The sequence below is a fragment of the Mauremys mutica genome, chromosome 10, assembly GCF_020497125.1.
Source record: "Mauremys mutica isolate MM-2020 ecotype Southern chromosome 10, ASM2049712v1, whole genome shotgun sequence".
NCBI lineage: Eukaryota > Metazoa > Chordata > Testudines > Geoemydidae > Mauremys > Mauremys mutica.
This window is the reverse complement of record NC_059081.1, coordinates 46,258,278-46,275,734: the sequence shown is the minus strand read 5'-3', so window position 1 is coordinate 46,275,734 and position 17,457 is coordinate 46,258,278. Positions and strand designations below refer to the sequence as shown.

Here is a 17,457-nt window from a genome sequence, read left to right as displayed (position 1 = left end):
AACAAGCACAGGTCTGGGAACCCAGAACACCTGAGTTCTTCTCATCTCTCTTGTGGCTGGCATTGTTAACTTTACAGTGGTGTTCAGAGGCCTAACTAAATATTTGTAAAGTAGATTAATATCATTATCCACATATTACACATGAGGGAAACCAAGTGACTTTCTCAAGCATACCCAGCTAATCTGTGCCAGAACTATAAGGACTAAGGACTTATGATGTGCATACCCTTGACTAATCCACTAGACTGCAGTGATTCTGAGGCTAATCACTTAAAGATGATCTGCAAAAAGTAATGAGGAGGGGGCATATGTGCTGCTTTGATGTATGAAGGAGGGGCAGGAGCATTTAAATTAAAGTTTACTCTGCACTTTGGGAATTTTGACAAAAAATACCCACTGTTAGCAGTGCAGTTCCACTGGCATTGGCAACGTTGGTAGCCCATGGCTCGCTGGCTTTGACAGTGTTCAGCAACTATTGAGGATGGTGTATGTATCTGGGAAGAAATATCAGTGGATTACATGTGTTTCTGCATGCCTGAATGTTGACAGTAACTTTAAGCTCTGAACATGTGATATCTCAGATAAGTGTTGGATCCATCATTGCCCATGCTGGAATCTTCATTTGTTTTTAACAAATATTGGGGATTCGACAGTTTAAATATGTTTTATAGTGCTCTCTAGTGACAGTTGACCTACTTCAGAGGTATGTTATTGTGCATGTTTGTCTGTAAACATGTGTGACCTAACCCACTTTAAACTATGGCTATATTTTAAATAAATAGTCACAGAGTATTTTAATTGGGTGCCTTCTCTCCTGGCTTCAATAGCATTGATAATTCAGAGAGCATAATCTGTTTACCACAGGAAGTATCAGAGTAAAGCTTGTCACATTCTTTTTTCTTCCAGTATATCTTACATGTCAGCTACTCCTGGTTTATTTTTCAGCTCTAACAACCAGACATGGGTTGTTTCCCACCAATCAGTGATTAGTCTAGTGATTTGCACAGTACTGAAAATGCTTAAAATAAAATAAAAACTCTTTGCTGTTGGATGTGAACGAAAAGTAACAAAATGCAAAAGAAGAGAACAATTCCAGGAAGTTACTCAGTTTTTTCATGTTTTTGCATGCCCTTTGAAAATGTTTGAGATTTTTGTGTTTTGGCTTGTAATATCCAGCCTTTCAGTTAAGGAGGTGCTAACATTTAAATTAGCTGCTTAAAAACACTTTCTTTACCTTGATTGGTTTTTTTGTGGTGGACGAGGGAAAGAAGATATGGAGAATTTTTCTTTGACTAGTCTCCTTTATTAACCACACTCAAAATAACTGTTTTGTAGTACAGCCATATGTAATATACTGGTGGTATGTGTGCAAACATGGGAGTCATTGCCCTCTATTGGCTAGCTGGTTGAGAAGAAGATAAGGGTTGTGTTACTATTGCAGTAGCTAGGGAATATCTCCCCTTAGCTCAAGTGATGGAAGTTTTATTTTTGGAGCTAAAAGACCAGGAATTTTGTCCTAACTCCCCTATTTTCAGTACATAGACTTGTTGCAGGTATATTATAGGATTGGCAGAAATTTGGAAAACCATTTTTTTCTATTTTCTTTTTTGATAGCGACATCACATTGGAGATCGCAGTCTTTCCTTGTGTAACATGTTCTTGGATGAAATGGCTAAGCAGGCTCGAAATCTTATCACAGATATTTGCACAGAACAGTGTACGCTGAGTGACCAGGTGAGAATTAATTTTTTGTTAGAAATATGTTGTATTCATTTGAGACAGTTCTGAGAAGCTTGTAGTTCAATTCCACGTACACTGTAAATGTTGGATTTAAAATAAATATTATCCACCATTAATTTTTAAGCTATGATTTATGCTTAAGTATTGAATTAAGCCCTACCAAATTCACAGTCCATTTTGGTCAGTTTCACAGCCATAGAATTTTAAAAATTGTACATTTCATGATTTCATATATTTAAGTCTGAAATTTCACAGTGTTGTAACTGTAGGGGTCCTGCCCCAAAAGGGGGTTGTTGGGGGTGTTGCAGGGTTATTGTGTGTGGGTGGGTGTCACGGTATTGCCACTCTTATTTCTGCGCTACTGGTGGCAGTGGCGCTGCCTTCAGAGCTGGGCATCCAGAGAGCAGCAGTAAGGATGGCATGGTATGGTATTGCGACCCTTACTTCTGCACTGCTGCTTTCAGAACTGGGCCCTTGGCCAGCAACCGCCAATGTCTGGCTGCCCAGCTCTGAGGGTAGCAACGCAGAAGTAAGGGTGTCATGGCAGGGTATTGCCACCCTTACTTCTGTGCTGCTGCTGGCAAGGCACTGCCTTCAGAGCTGGGCACCTGGCCAGCAGCCACCGCTTTCCAGCCACCCAGCTCTGAAGGCAGTGCAGAAGTAAGGGTGGCAATATCATAACCCCCCTACAATAACCTTGTGACCCCCCTTTTGGGTCAGGACTCCCGTTTGAGAAATGCTGGTCTCCCCCCCTGAAGTCTGTATAGAATAGGGTAAAAGTACACACGAGCAGATTTCACGGTCTGTGATGCATTTTTCACGGCAGTGAATTTGGTAGAGCCCTATTTATAAACTGTGTTTTATGCAAAAAGAGGACTTATGCTGTCACAATAGGATTGGTGTTGCTTAAAAGGCTGTTGTGTGGTCTTTGTTCACTGTGGTGGTGGAGAAAAAGAGAAAGCGTTAATAGTAAAAGTTGCAGAGAAGCTTTCCAAAGATGGGGATCAACGGTGGAGGTTTGGGAGGCAATGAGTAATGAGAAGGAAGGTTTGTTTAAAAAAATCACCATTAAGAACAGGAATAATGGCATAATTGACACTAAAACCATGTCACGCCTTTATTTCCAAAAACTTGACTGACAACACATCTTTGAATGGATAGCAGTTTAAGCTTTGAGTAATTCACCAGACTAGAGACCAGTATTGCAAGTTTTGTGTATAATATGGACTTAGGGGTGTCAAGATCAGGGACAGGTTTATGTATGGAAGGGTTGTCAGACTGTTGCTTTGTTGATTGGGGAAGGAAGGTGCTTTAAGATTCTGAGGATCAGAATTTGGCAAGTAATTCTGAAGGGCTACATTTAAGAAGTATAGGAAGAGAGAAGAGATTTGGTCAAAGATTTGGTTAGGAAGAGGTGCCTTATGTGGGAAAGATAAGGTTGGCACTTTGGTGAAGAGGGTTTTGGTGGTGATGGAGAACATGAAAAGCAAATATCTGATCTTTGGTGTTGAAATCTACTAGGAATAAGATTATGCTATATTACAGGTTGGTTGCAACCTAAAATTTTCCACAGTCCTGTGCTAAGTGTTTTGAATATTCACTTCATTGTGTGTGTGTATATATATGTATGTGTGTGTGTGTGTATATATATGTATGTGTGTGTGTGTGTATATATATGTGTGTGTGTGTGTGTATGTACGTGCTATCTGCTGTTTATTTAACATGGGTTAATAGTTCATAATACATCTGAGAAATCTACAGAGCCCATCAAGAAACTTGTGGTTGTGTGCACCTCTATATACAAATAGAGCTGGATGACATTTTTTTGACTAATAATTTATTCACTGAAAAGCACAGCTTAGGTCAACGTGAAACTATTCATGAATTTGATAGCCAAAACATACTTTTTCTGGGACTTAAACTCGCTCTCCTCTGAAGTTGGGTCTCCCACCTCCCAGCCCTTCTCTAGGCAGAAGGGGGTTGGGGGTAATGTGGGCATCTCCCATACCCTGGGTAAGTGCCCTAAGCACCAGGCTGTACATTATAAGGGACGTGGCACCACCATCACCACTTCCTCCTTTGGCTGTTTTGTGAATCTAGCCCAGGCCAAACAAAATATTTTGTTCACCAGAAATGAATTTTTTGCTGACTTTCTGATTCATTGTTTTTTAATTTTCATTTTGTTTGACCCGACTTGAATTTTTTTTCAGAAATGCTAGCGAACCAAAACAAGTTATTTTCCCACCTCTTTATATAAATACACACAGATTTTTTTATATATATTATCAAATTACTCCCTGGCATTTATTCTCTTCTATTTATTTCTCTAAGTGTTCAGACACTCTGAGATCATTTTCATAGCTGTATTCCTAATCAGTTTTCCTTTTGGGCATATCTTGAAAGTGAATGAGAATGGGGTGGAGAACTTTCCTAAACTGGAATTGTACACTCAACTAAACATGTAAAGTGTGGATTTCTTTGTGATGAATACTCCACCTGAACCATAACTTTATTTTTAATCTAATAGTGGCTAAGATTTTTTTCCATCCTCTTTTAGCTGCTGCCAAAGCATTGTGCCAAAACAATCAGTCAAGCAGTGAACAAAAAGTCAAAAAAACAGACCGGAAAGAAAGGGGAACCGGAGAGGGAGAAACCCGGCGTAGAAAGCATGAGGAAAAACAGATTGGTGGTGACCAAGTAAGCACGTTCTCTTGCTATTTCTTCCTCCTCCTCCTACATTCTCCCCAATCCTTTTGTTTAAACATGGATATTTTCTTTGTGTTGGTTTACATGGTTAATTTTAGGACCAGTAATAATGGAATTTTCACTTTATCTTTTGAGTAAATTTACAGCCATGTAAATAAAGTGGTGGGGGTCTGTCTCTCTCTTCCCTCCTCCATTGGCTGTGTGGAGAAGGTGGAGTTTACACATCCTTTAATCTACCCCTTCAGCATTCTCTCTCTGGGCAGCACAATCCCACCTGGTGGTTCTGCCCCACTCAGAATTTTGGCTAGCCTGTGGGGCAGGAGAGCAGTGTCAGTTGCACATTGCCACCAAACTACCATCTGATTTGATGAAGCGCTAAATAAAGTGAGCTGAGACGCCTACAAGATTGTTGGTCTCCTTCAATCCTTTGCACCCCCATCTGTCAGGGAAGCTTCTCTGAATAGCAGCTGCCACAAGAGGTTGAAAACTATTAGGAAAACAATGTGATAGGAACACGGCAGGAGAAGAGTGCATATGGTAAAGGGGACAAAAACACCAGGATGAGGGGAAATGATGGAAAGGAAGTAGTAGTGCAGGGGTTCTCAAACTGGGACCGCTCAGGGGGTTGCGAGGTTATTACATGGGAAGTCGCAAGCTGTCAGCCTCCATCCCAAACCCCACTTTGCCTCCAGCATTTATAATGCTGTTAAATACTTTTTTTAATTTATTAGAGGGGTCGCACTCAGAAGCTTGCTATGTGGAAGGGTCACCAATACAAAAGTTTGAGAACCACTGTAATAGTGCTTACCATTACAGTTGGAAATGCTGAGTATGTGTGTGCACTTTGTGAAGGAAAGCTTGCTGCCACAGTCAGCAATGGGGCATCAGATGGCTAGCATGAGTGGAGTGGTTGAGGGAGAAGGCTTACTTAGAACTTGTGAAATTAGTTAGTTTTAATCTTAAGAATTTTTTAATAACTTTCAGTGGTTACGACATGTAGTTTCTTGAAGTGATTTTTGGATTACAAAACATAAGTTAAGCAACCCCCTAAAGAAATTTTTCATTTTGGTGAACTGTGCAACAATCTTTCTTCTCTTCTGCACAGTATAGAGCAACACACAACCGTAGCATCCTGCATTAGCCAGTTTTCTCCCAAAATCTGATTTTAAATTAACTAGGTGTGAAAAGCCTCCTCATATGATTACTGCACACTGCTAACTTGTTTTTAAAGGACAAAACTAGTTGATCTTACTTACATAAAAATTGTCAGCAACACTCCCCAATAATAATGTGTGCTTGTGTTTCTTTGAAATAGTTTTGTAATTTCTTATGTAATTTGTGTCAATTTTTTTTTAAGCCTGGACAAACTGCACACTGCACTTTCCGAGCTCTGCTTCTCAATCAATTACGTACCAAACATGGTTGTCTGGGAACATACATTTACCCCAAGGGAGTACTTAACATCTCACCTGGAAATCCGTTTTACCAAGTAAGAGACTGCAAAATTAAATTTTTACTTAACCAAGGAAAATAAATCATTTTTTGTTCTAACATTAAAAATACAGTGTGTATCTATTTCACAAGACTATTTTTAAAGATGAACTGCAAAGCTTTAAAATAGCAAATTCTAAGAACCAAGATTCCAGATCAATTAGAATAAATATGTAGGCATACAACATTTTTGAAATTGAAATTATATTTAAAACAAAATATTTGAAAATAAATTTCCTCTACTTACCTCCCAGAGTCTGAGTTCCATATTCTTCATAGGAGTCCATGACTACAAATCCTAATAGTACAGAGATTCTTTTCACACTGCCACATCCCTGCAGTGCTGAACCTTGTTTCCGGTGTTGGATTTTACCAGTGTTTGGAGGGGGGACTTAGAAATATGAACTCAAGACCTGGCAAGGAACCTAAAAGGAAACTTTTTAACATATTTGCTTTAAAATAAAAAGTGCTGTGGGCTGGTGTAATGGTTGCTTGATGCACTACTACGTGGGTTCTTGGCTTGGCTTTTCCCTGTAGTAAGTGGGTGCAGTAAAAGGTAAATTTCAACCTCTTGTGAGAATTTCTCATTGTAAAAGCCATCCCTGTTGATCATGCTGACAGTCAGCTTTGGTAGAGATTCGAACTATATCTTCTGTATTTCACATAAGGTTTTAGGGGGTCTCTAGTCAGGGCCGCCCAGAGGATTCAGGGGGCCTGGGGCAAGGCGGGGGAGCTGCAGCGCTTGTACTCACCCGGCGGTGGTCCGGGTCTTCGGCAGCACTGAAGGGCCCCCCGCCGCCATAATGCTGCCGAAGACCCGGACCGCCGGGCCAGGGCTCCCGGGGCAAATTGCCCCACTTGCCCCCTCCTCTGGGCGGCCCTGTCTCTAGTGATCAGGACATGATCTAGACTTTTGTCTAGAATGTTCTCTTGATACACTGAGAAGTGATGGTGACATAAAAAGGGTAAAAATTGTTGACTTTTCATTAAGTCCTGGGTTTAAGTCCCTAAACCACAGTGCTCTCTGTAATTTTATTTTTTGCCTTATGGGTGGGTAGCACATCCATAAAAATGCTGAGTGATGGTTTTGAGGGGGTACTCAGGGCAGCCCCAAGCTAGGAGTGGGATTTGCTATTCAAAGACTGCAATGTCTTAATTTTTTTTTCTATTTCTGATGTTAAGTGGTATTTCTTCCAGAGGTCTGCAGTTTATCTTTATTCAAAGGATTGATTTCCTATCCTATATAAACATGTTAGTTTTTACTACTTTAAGCTTGTATATTTCTTTTTGTGATTGAACTATTGCTTATATTGCTATGCCAGCTTTATTTTGTAATGTAGCACTTCCTGAAATAGGTTTAAAAAAGAAAGATGGCATCAGAGGCAAACTTGTAAAAATAAATAGTAAAACGTTTCAACAATAAATGTCACTTGCTTCAAAACAAACAAACAAAATTGCATTTGGTTTTAAACAAACTTCAATTCTGCTAAAACAGTCATTTCATGTCCAGCTCTTCTTGTCCTGCCTTCATAATGTGTATCACTATGAGCACAAACTTGAGTGTGTAATTATAATCTTTAAGTCCAAAATGATTACCAAAATACTGAATTACTTTTCAAGCTCTTTGATTCTATTTACTGTATAAAAGCCTAGTTCTTTGATGTACTGAGCACATTTTATGCCCACTAAAGTCAATAGGAGTGGAGAACGCTCAGCATCTTTCAGGATCAGGGTCTAAGCGGGCAGTTGTCCTCTAGAGGATTCAGCGTGGGACTGTGAATCAGTCTGATACATGGTTCATGCTTAGTATTGTTAACTTATTGTGTGAATTTGGGCAAATCAAGTTTTACTGCAGTTTCCCTGTCTGTAAATTAGGGCTAATGATTAAGATTAAGTTTCTGTCACGGGTATTTTTAGTAAAATATCAGGGTCAGGTTGCAGGCAATAAACAAAAATTCACAAAAGCCCACGAATTTACAGTGAGTTCTGGTGTGCCCCCCCCTCCGTAACCCCCCTCCGCCTTACCCGGCTGCTCTTCTGAAAGCCCTGGGATGACAGCTGCTGCAGACCTGCCCCAGAAGAACTCACAGAATCCGAGGAAGAATTGTTTCCTTAATAGTGATTACTTGGCTTATATAAAGCACTCTGAGATCTATGGATGGAAGGCACTATTTAAGTGTCATGTGTTTTTCAGACATTTTAGTAGGAAATAAAAATCACTTTTGTGGCTAAAATTGTATAACCAAGAAATGCTTGTGCAGAGTCCAGATGTGACGAACTGGGAATGTTCTTAATGTGTTCTTTGAATACTGGGTGGGGAGTATTGACCTGGGAAGGTTGCAGGGGAGTTTTTCTGGGACTGTCTGCATTAGGGATGGGAGACTTTCCTTGAGGGAGGATACCTGAGCACGTAACATGAGAACCAGGATGGGGGTTGGAGGTCAGGTGACACCTCTGCCCGGGAAACTGGACAAAGGGTTGGGGAGGATCCAGTGGGAGGCTGAGTAAGACTGCCTGAGGGAGTTTCAGTTTGGAGCTGGCTGGGGAAATGGAGGGGAGCCCAGATGGGGCTCTGGCCTCCCAGCGGGGCTCTGGCCTCCCTGCCCCCTAGGATGGACCTAACTGAGGGAGTCCTGTTGTGTGTACCTGCAAGACCTGTCTTGGACCGTGTTCCTGTCATCTAAATAAACCTTCTGTTTTCCTGGCTGGCTGAGAGTCATGATGAATCGCAGGAAGCCAGAGATGCAGGGCCTTGTCTCCCCCACACTCCGTGACACCACTGACAAATGCTTAGCACTAAAGTAATGAATGCTAACACAGTTGAAGGGAGCCCAGTAGGCTGACACTTCTTTATGTAGAAGTGGTATCTTTTAATCCATTTTTAAAAATGAATATCAGGAAAAGCTTCCTAACAGTGAGATGTGGTAATAATTTTCCAAGAGAAGTAGAAGTAGAAGATCCATTAAACAAGACAATTAAAATTAGATTTGACAGACTAATTATAGATATGTTCTAGTCTTGAGAACAATATTGCACTTGTCCAGAATGGACTAGCTTATTTACTAGGACTCCATTTCTAACATAATACATTGTGTTTTGATTCAGGAAATTAAATTGTCCATTCTTGATATGCTTGGTTGTCTTTGTTTTGCAGTGCATGTAAATTAGATCACAAGCTGATCTGAGGCCCCAGCATGAGTTAATTCTTTTACTTTCAATTTTATTGGTAATTAAATTTCCTTTTGTGCTTATTTTAATGATAAATTTTATTTTAAAACCATTAAAAATATATACCTTTGTACAAAGAATTTGTCCTAAATGGTGCTCCTGAGAATGATTATAGATTAACTGGCTGGTGCTTCCTTTTAAGCCCAAGTATGTGTTTGTGGTAGATAATTTACAGTTAGTTTCTCTCATGCAAATGTATTTTGGGAGTGTTTTCTTGACCAAATTGTTTGTGGTTTAAATCTTCTAGTTCATGGGTCATTCACTTGATGGTAGACCATACTTCCCTGGGTGTCTTCATAGGGTTCACTAAGTGTTTGTGTTAAGAATTCCCATGCAATTTTATCTAAGAACATAGATTATGAGTCAGTATTCCTGCTGAATTCTCTTTTTGAAAAGTGCTCCTATCATGTTTTAAATCTCATTGAGATATTCGTCTAAAAGTTTGAATACCCAATCCTTTATACAACCATGAAGAGTTAACTACTGCTTAACTTAATTAATGTACAAAGGTAACTCTCTTTTCTCTTTAAAAGGTCAATTGTTGGAATGACTATGTATAATCAAGCAACACAAGAGATTGCAAAACCTTCAGAGCTGTTAACGAGTGTAAGAGCCTACATGACAGTACTCCAGTCAATAGAAAATTATGTGCAGATTGACATAACAAGAGTATTTAACAATGTTCTTCTTCAGCAAACCCAGCATTTGGATAGTCACGGGGAGCCAACTATTACCAGTCTGTACACAAATTGGTAAGAACTTAACATATTATCTATTGTGAGCTCTTTGTTTTACGTTTAAATACACTTAAAATCTAATTAAACTGAATAGCCTGCATCAAGAAATTGGAATTGTGTATGGCATGAACACTTGCAAATTTGCAAGTTTCAAACAAGACAGATTTACTGTTTCTACCAATAGCTGTTTAAAAAAGAGTCCAAAAACTCACTGAAGGTGAAATTCTTCTTGTTGCAGAGGGCAATACAAAGTTGAAATGGAACTTAAGTGGTGTGTAGGCCTTATGCTATCCTTCTGCACAAGGATGAATTTCACCCTTGCAGAACAATGAAACTTTTTTAATGTTAAGAGTGGCATGGTATAATTCTCATTGAACTAATATTTTTACATTAATTTTTTTTCCTGCTAAGGTATTTGGAAACCTTGCTAAGGCAAGTCAGCAATGGGCATATAGCATATTTCCCAGCAATGAAGGCATTTGTGAACTTGCCCACAGAAAATGAGTTGACGTTTAATGCTGAAGAATACTCTGACATATCAGGTAAACTTTTTATGACATAATTCTAGATATTCCTTGTGAGGGCTGTTTTTCATGTGCTTGAGACTAAGACTTTTAGAGAGATTGTGGAATACCAGTACTGTTTTTAGGGAAGTATTCTATTATACAGAAGAATTTTGCCTTTCTCGTGTTCTCTCCTTGCTGTTTTTGTGTTATGCCTTTCTCGTGTTCTCTCCTTGCTGTTTTTGTGTTATGCCTTTCTCGTGTTCTCTCTTTGCTGAAACAAATTACTGGCTATGTACATGTGATTTGTTGTAAGTAAATGCAGTAGGTGAAGTTACTACCCCACTGTTGTTATAACTTAAGCTTTACTCTGTATCCAGTTTTGAGATTGCGTTGATAGAATGGTATTGCTACATGTGTTATGGTTGTTAAATCACTGCAAAATAAATGTCAACATAAAGACAATTGTTTTTTCTTCCTTAGAAATGAGGGCCCTCTCAGAACTACTAGGACCATATGGCATGAAGTTCTTAAGTGAAAGTCTTATGTGGCACATTTCCTCACAGGTTGCTGAACTTAAGGTAATTATATTTTGATTTTTTTTTCCCTAGGCACATTTTATTTATAGTGCCCAAGAGCTATGCTTTGCATGTTATTCACTGAGTATTACCATACCACACTAAAACTGAAAACATATGGGTATTTTTTTCTCATTCGTATCTGTCATCTGTGAACACATAGTACACTTGAGCATATCTCTGTATCATGTTCTCTCAGTGGTTGGACTGCGTCCAAAACACCTCATTTCTAAGAGCCCTTTCCTTTAAATTAAATTAACATTAAGAATCTGCTACTATATTAGCATATCTTGCTCACTTTGATTGCACTTAATTTCAAGTAGGCTTTATTTTCTGTTTTGCTATTTTTAGCTCTCTTTAATTTTTTGACAAAATTATCCTTTCCAGTTTGAATGGTTTTCCTTTAAAATAGATTCTGAGCTTTGTTCAAGGTGATGAAATACCTGTTCAAATGCAAGTTGTCCTCAGGGATTTGAATAGTTTGAGTGCTTTGGGACTGCATTATTACAGTGTTTTCCAACTGAACGTTAAGACCCAGTAGTACAGTGTATTCAAGTACAACTTGAAAGATTCTGTTCTAAAAAAATAGACCTACTATTACCATTTTATTTTACAAAGCTGGGGCAGCTTTAGTCAGGATTCATGGGAGTAATTGCATCCACAGAAACCCTTGCAGTGGTAGCACCTGTCCCAAGGGTCTGGGCCTGGCTCCCCGCTCCTGGCGTTTGCTCCCCGCTCCTGCCAGGCCAAACCTGAGCAGCACTGCAACCCTGTGCACCTTGTCATTATGCCTAGAGCAGGGAGCCAGGTCCAACCCTTTGGGACAGGACCCAGTGCTGCAGGAGTGAATGTATGGTGGGCTTTGTTCTCCAGCCCACTCTCCTTCCTCCGGCCCTCCCTTCCACAACTAGTGTTAGGATTGCAGTGCCAGGGCAGATGTGCTACTGCGGGTGATTGGTGCTTCCACCCCCCAGCAAGGCAAAGAGGAGTGCACCTATTAAAAAGGGAGGGTGCATCTGCTGCTGATACAAAGGCAATAAATCTAGTGTGGTGCTCTGCAAAAGTTGAATGGAAATTAACACTATAAGTGGGTATTCAAGGAGTTTCCTACATATGAAACCAAATTCACATACATTAACACTAATAGTGGAAAAGTACATTTCATACATATTTATACTAACTATTGTTAGGTGAACATTTTAAAATATCTAATAAGATTATTCCGGTATTTTTGCCAGACAGTAGCCTGTTTATGCAAATAGACTGTGGGCTATAAAATCTGTGCTATTCTTGTTATTAACCCCTCTAATATTGTAATTTATGGACTTAGTAGCAAGTTAGTAGCCATATTGAGTCCCACTCAATTTTTTTTCCCATTGCAGTTAGTGATGGGTTTGCATTTATTTGGAACATACTGCCTGATGATGGATGCTGACTTACTGTTTTTAAAAACAAACAGCTTAAAGTCTTTGAGAATTTTTGTTTTCCAGTTACATTTGTTCATGAAAAAATCCTTTTAGAATACCATAACCCTTTTAAAGTGTGTGCACATCTATATACATTCAGTCTCTCCACCCCCACCTCCACCCATATGCATTTTCCTTCATTTAAGTGAATTTCAGTGACATTGAATTGCCAGGGTTTATGATACCCTTGAAAATATGAAGTTAAGCAGAGATATTGCAAGCTTTCCCATTTCCCTAAACAGTGTGTATGACTGGTTGAGCCCCCTGGTGTGCTGGGATGCCACTGATTCAAACTATACTTCAGCATGTGTGGGGGATACTTCTTTTCTTTTCCCTTCTTCATGATGCATGGCTTGGGGAGGAGGGTAGGTTATTTCATGCTGGCTCAGGGCATTGGAGCCATTGCTGTTACAATAGGCAGTGAAGTTGGCAACATATTAGTTCCTATCTGAGGAACTGAAGTGGCTACTGCTTGTTGCCTAGCTGAGTAGCCATTTTGGGCTCCGTTTCAGACTTAACCTTCCCATCCTTGAATTGGGATACTAAATCCCTTGTGATGCCTAGGGGTAGGCTGATTGCCAATTATGGAATTTTACCCAGATGACAGAATTGGAAAACGACCTTTATGGGTTTACACCTTCCATCTGGAAGACCTCCAGGGTGGTTTAGGGGATTTACATTCCAATTGTCGCAACTTCGGCGGTTACAATGCAGTTGGTAGATTATAAGAGGTTCATTTGAGGTCCCTAACCCGTCAGTTATTTTAACATTGGTCCTGGGCACAGCATTGCATGGTTAAGGAGTATGCCTCAGTCTCTCACAGCTTGTAGGTGCCTTTCTGTTGTTTCTCCTGCCTTCAGTGTGGAGGAGGGGAGCCCAGAGTCTGTAGGCAGGCCTGAGGGCATAGGGGGCATGACCTTCACAAACACCTTGAGGTTTGTAGTACCCAGTCGTTGGTGCTAGTTGAAGTCCGCAGTGGAACAACATTGCCAGGTAGTTTGGGGGTGGGTAACAATTTTGTCAAGTTACATAGAGTAATACTATGGTATTTGTGTCTCATTGTGTTCACATTATTATTTTAATCTGTTGTTGAATTTCCATGCTTACAAATTAATGTTTCACCCTGTCTACTACATCTGTTGAAGACTTATAAGGCCTCTTGTAAAGATGTTTGCAAAAGTCACTACTTTAGTTGAGCCTTACATCCCCCTTCCCCAAATGTGCTTGGATACAACTTGTAGTCTCTTCATGAGCCTGCTTTGGTTGTAGGATCATGGAGTCCATCTCTTCTCTTTAGAGCAGGGGTCCCCAACCTTTTTAGGTCCAGGGACCGGTTTCGTTTGCCAGACCCTCCGCAGGCGTGCCTGCGGAAGCTCCAGCTGAGCCCCGGGAGCAGCGGACCTCCCGCAGGCACGACTGCGGAGGGAGCGCTTGTCCCGCGGCTCAGCTGGACCTCCCGCAGGCATGCCTGTGGAAGCTCCACTGGGTCGGTTCGCGGCCCGGTTTCTAAGAGGCCGCGGACCGCTACCGGGCCGCGGACCGGGGGTTGGGGACCCCTGCTTTAGAGTACAGATGAAAAGTCAAAGTTTTTATAGTTATATGTACTCCTGTTAATGAAGTATCATTTTTTCCTTCATGTTTTAGGCTGTGGCTTACTGCTACTTAGTAGCTGATCTGTATTGGCAGAAGTCTGCTCCAATAGGACACTTGTATTCCATGTTGGCTATTCTGAGACTGCTTATTATCTTCCAATCCAAAGTGTCCCTTCCTCTGTGTCCTGTTTTCTTCTTCCATCTTCCTTATGTATGTTCCAGCATTGGCCGTATTTTCAGGGGCATAAAGCACCAAACGAACTCTTAAAGAGTTAGTGTATGATGTCTAGGGAGAAGTAGGCATAATCTTTCCTCCACTTAGTAGTAAGCAGAGCTACATGGAGGTTGGCCTCTCCGTAAGAAGCTCAATTAACATGCGAGACAATAGTTCTATCTCTAAAGATAAACATTTGAATGGATTATCATTCATGTACTGTAGCTTCCCTTTTTATAAGAGTAAAATAACCTCTTCTTGCTTGTGGTTGGAGGACTTGAGGTAGCATAGGTGCCTTACCAGGTGTTACAAAACATTCCTTGTTGGATCCAACAGGTTCAACTTTATAGCTATGGTTATGCAGCTTCACAGTCCTTCAAATCCCTTATAATTTATATATTTGGAGAATAATTATTACACTTACGTACTTGCTACGGAGATCTCTAGCTCATGTGTGTTTATTTAAGGATCAAAGAAAAACACTTCCTTTACATATTGTTTCAGCCAAACTCTGTTTGACATGCAGAAGAATTCTGGCTTTCTTTTAAAGTTGACTTACTGCTTGAGACTAAATTGCATGGATTTAAATAAACAATTTCATATTCCTTTTTCTTTAATGCTCTGTTTCTGTGATTGGAGTCAAAGAAAATAATCTTAGGAAAGCTGCACTGATATTTAATGTTTGAATAATTTATGAGGACCAGATTATTTAAAAAAATAAAACCTCTCTTGTTTTACACTAAAATGTGAAGCAATCAAAATTTGTGAGAAGCACTGCTTTCCGGTTAAGGAGGCTTCCTAAATTCACTGCAATCCAACCATCACCCAAGCATACATCTAGTGAAAAGAGCAAGGGAAGGGCTGCTGTATGAAAAAAGCTATTGAGATGCGAATAAGAATATTATTGGAGTTAAAGATGCTTTATACTAATTAGATTTGTACAAGGTTTATTTTGTTAAGTTTTAGTCTAAGATCATTAAATTCATTTTGTGAAATTGCACATACTTCTGAAAATATAAACTGCATTCCCATCAGCAGTTTTTCTTCCTCTCTTGGTCATTCAGACCTCTCTTTGGTGTACAATCAGGATTTACCAGAATAATCCTGTAGTTCCTTCAGAAGAAAGATAGCGGGAACATCTGGATTTCATGAGCTTGATTTCCTGCTTGCCAGATTGAAATGTCCTAAAGCATGCACCTATCTTTTTAACACACTGAGATCTACGGCTGACCTGAGGTCTTGCTTCTCTTTAGAAACTTGTGGTGGAGAATGTTGAAGTGCTAACACAAATGAGGACCAGCTTTGACAAACCAGACCAGATGGCAGCACTCTTCAAAAGATTATCATGTGGGTAACTAGCAATATTGTTTTTCTTTTTCTTTTTGTTCCTGCAGTTGTCTGCATAAATAAAACATTGTGAAAACTATCCTCTCTGAATTTAATATACATGAACGTTGAAATGTACATTTCATTCACTAGAGTTTACTCATAATGTATGTGAACTGATTAAATTTTAAAACTTATCCAGCCTGTACATATATAAACAAAATGAGATTTCAGTGTAAATTAGTGCATAAACACTTGGATATAACAATGAAAAGCTGGGGTGGGGGTGTGTGCAAAAATATGATGCCTTTCTGCCAAGGATAGGGGCTGTCATGCATTGAGATGAAACAGGTCTTGTTGTCCACTTCTAATAGCCATAAATATAATTCTTCAGAGTATAGGCATGTAGAAGTACGTGCATGCAGAGCAGAAATTGAAAAGTGTTATGTGGATGCACCTGTTTCAAATATGATTCCATCATGATATATTGCTGCATTCTTTAGAAAAACGGGTGTTTAAAAGTAAGTATTAAACTGAGACATTGTAAACTATGCAGAGAGGAGTGTTTACAGACATTGACATCTGTGTGTAAAAAGCTCATTCTTTTGAAGTAGTCAACAGGAGTTTATACATTTATTGCCAAATACAAATATCAGCTGCATACAAAAAACAATTGTCAGGAATGTTTTAGTTCTCGTGATTTTTTTTTGCCTTTGTTAGAATGTCACATACTTTAAAGTTGTTTTTATATTTTTCTGCTGATATTAATTTGGAGTAGAATATTTGAAAAGGCTTGTTTTGTAAATCTTGGGATATATTCTAGTTCAGAGGTTCTTACATTTTTTTTTTGCTGGGACGCCGTTTGAAAATATTTCACAGTGTGATGATCCCCTTTCCCTTTTGGTACCGGACATAGCTTTCATGACATCAGTCCGGATCCCTACAGAGCTAAGTAACTATACCATGCCACCTTTACTTCTGTGCTGCTGCTGGTGGTAGCTTTGCCTTCAGAGCTGGTGCCCAGCCAGCAGCCTCGACTCTCTAGCCACCCAGCTCTGAAGGCAGTGCCACCACTAGCAGCAGTGCAGAAGCAAGGGTGGCATGGTATGGTATTGCCACCCTTACTTCTGTGTTGCTGCCTGCAGAGCTGAGTACCCGGCCAGCAGCCACCGCTGTCCGGCTGCCCAGCTCTGAAAGCAAGGAAAAAGGTGATCTCGTGATCCCCTTACAATAGCCTTGTGACCTCCATTTTGGGTCAGGACTTCAAGTTTAAGAAATGCTGTTCTAGTTCACTATTTTTCTTCTAATTCAGCTGTTGACAGTGTTCTGAAGAGGATGACCATTATTGGCGTAATCTTGTCATTTCGCTCATTGGCACAGGAAGCACTTAGAGATGTAAGAAATAACTAAATTTATTCTGTATGATGTTAAGATGAATTAACATTGTATTTAAATGTCTCAGCATTCAGGTGTCTTGTGTTTTAAAAATAAACCCAAACTTAAAATAAGTTGCCTTGTGGGTAAAAGGGGTATACGCAGAAACATACTGAACCCAAGATTCCCAGTTCTGCAAGATGAAATAGGCATTTACAGAGAATTCATTGGGTACTGTTCAAAACCATTTTGCTCACAATGTTAGAATCTGTTATATAGTTTTGACAGTGTGTCAGCATGTGTTTTTCAACTTTAATAATGTCTAAAAGTGCTTGTCCACTTGGTCAATGCTACGCTTAATTTTGAATGTATTATGCTTCCAAGTCTCTCATAGATTAAACTATCTGATACGCATAAAATAATAACTCATGACAAAGTAGAGTAAATCCAGTAATAAGTTAGTGTCTAAGATTATTTTTATTGAAAGAATTTTCTAGTTGCA

The 17,457-nt window shown here is 39.7% G+C and overlaps 1 protein-coding gene across 4 annotated transcripts in view; it reads left to right on the top strand.

Annotated features, from left to right (window-relative positions):
- Positions 1-17,457, top strand: part of NCKAP1 (NCK associated protein 1) — a 113,142-nt gene that overhangs the window by 76,803 nt on the left and 18,882 nt on the right. For all 4 annotated transcript variants that reach the window (XM_045032662.1, XM_045032661.1, XM_045032660.1 and 1 more), the window contains 8 exons: positions 1,615-1,734; positions 4,298-4,437; positions 5,804-5,935; positions 9,699-9,917; positions 10,314-10,444; positions 10,889-10,986; positions 15,509-15,602; positions 16,894-16,976. In XM_045032662.1, the coding sequence (XP_044888597.1) occupies positions 1,615-1,734; positions 4,298-4,437; positions 5,804-5,935; positions 9,699-9,917; positions 10,314-10,444; positions 10,889-10,986; positions 15,509-15,602; positions 16,894-16,976 (1,017 nt within the window). The remainder of the gene's footprint in view (positions 1-1,614; positions 1,735-4,297; positions 4,438-5,803; positions 5,936-9,698; positions 9,918-10,313; positions 10,445-10,888; positions 10,987-15,508; positions 15,603-16,893; positions 16,977-17,457) is intronic.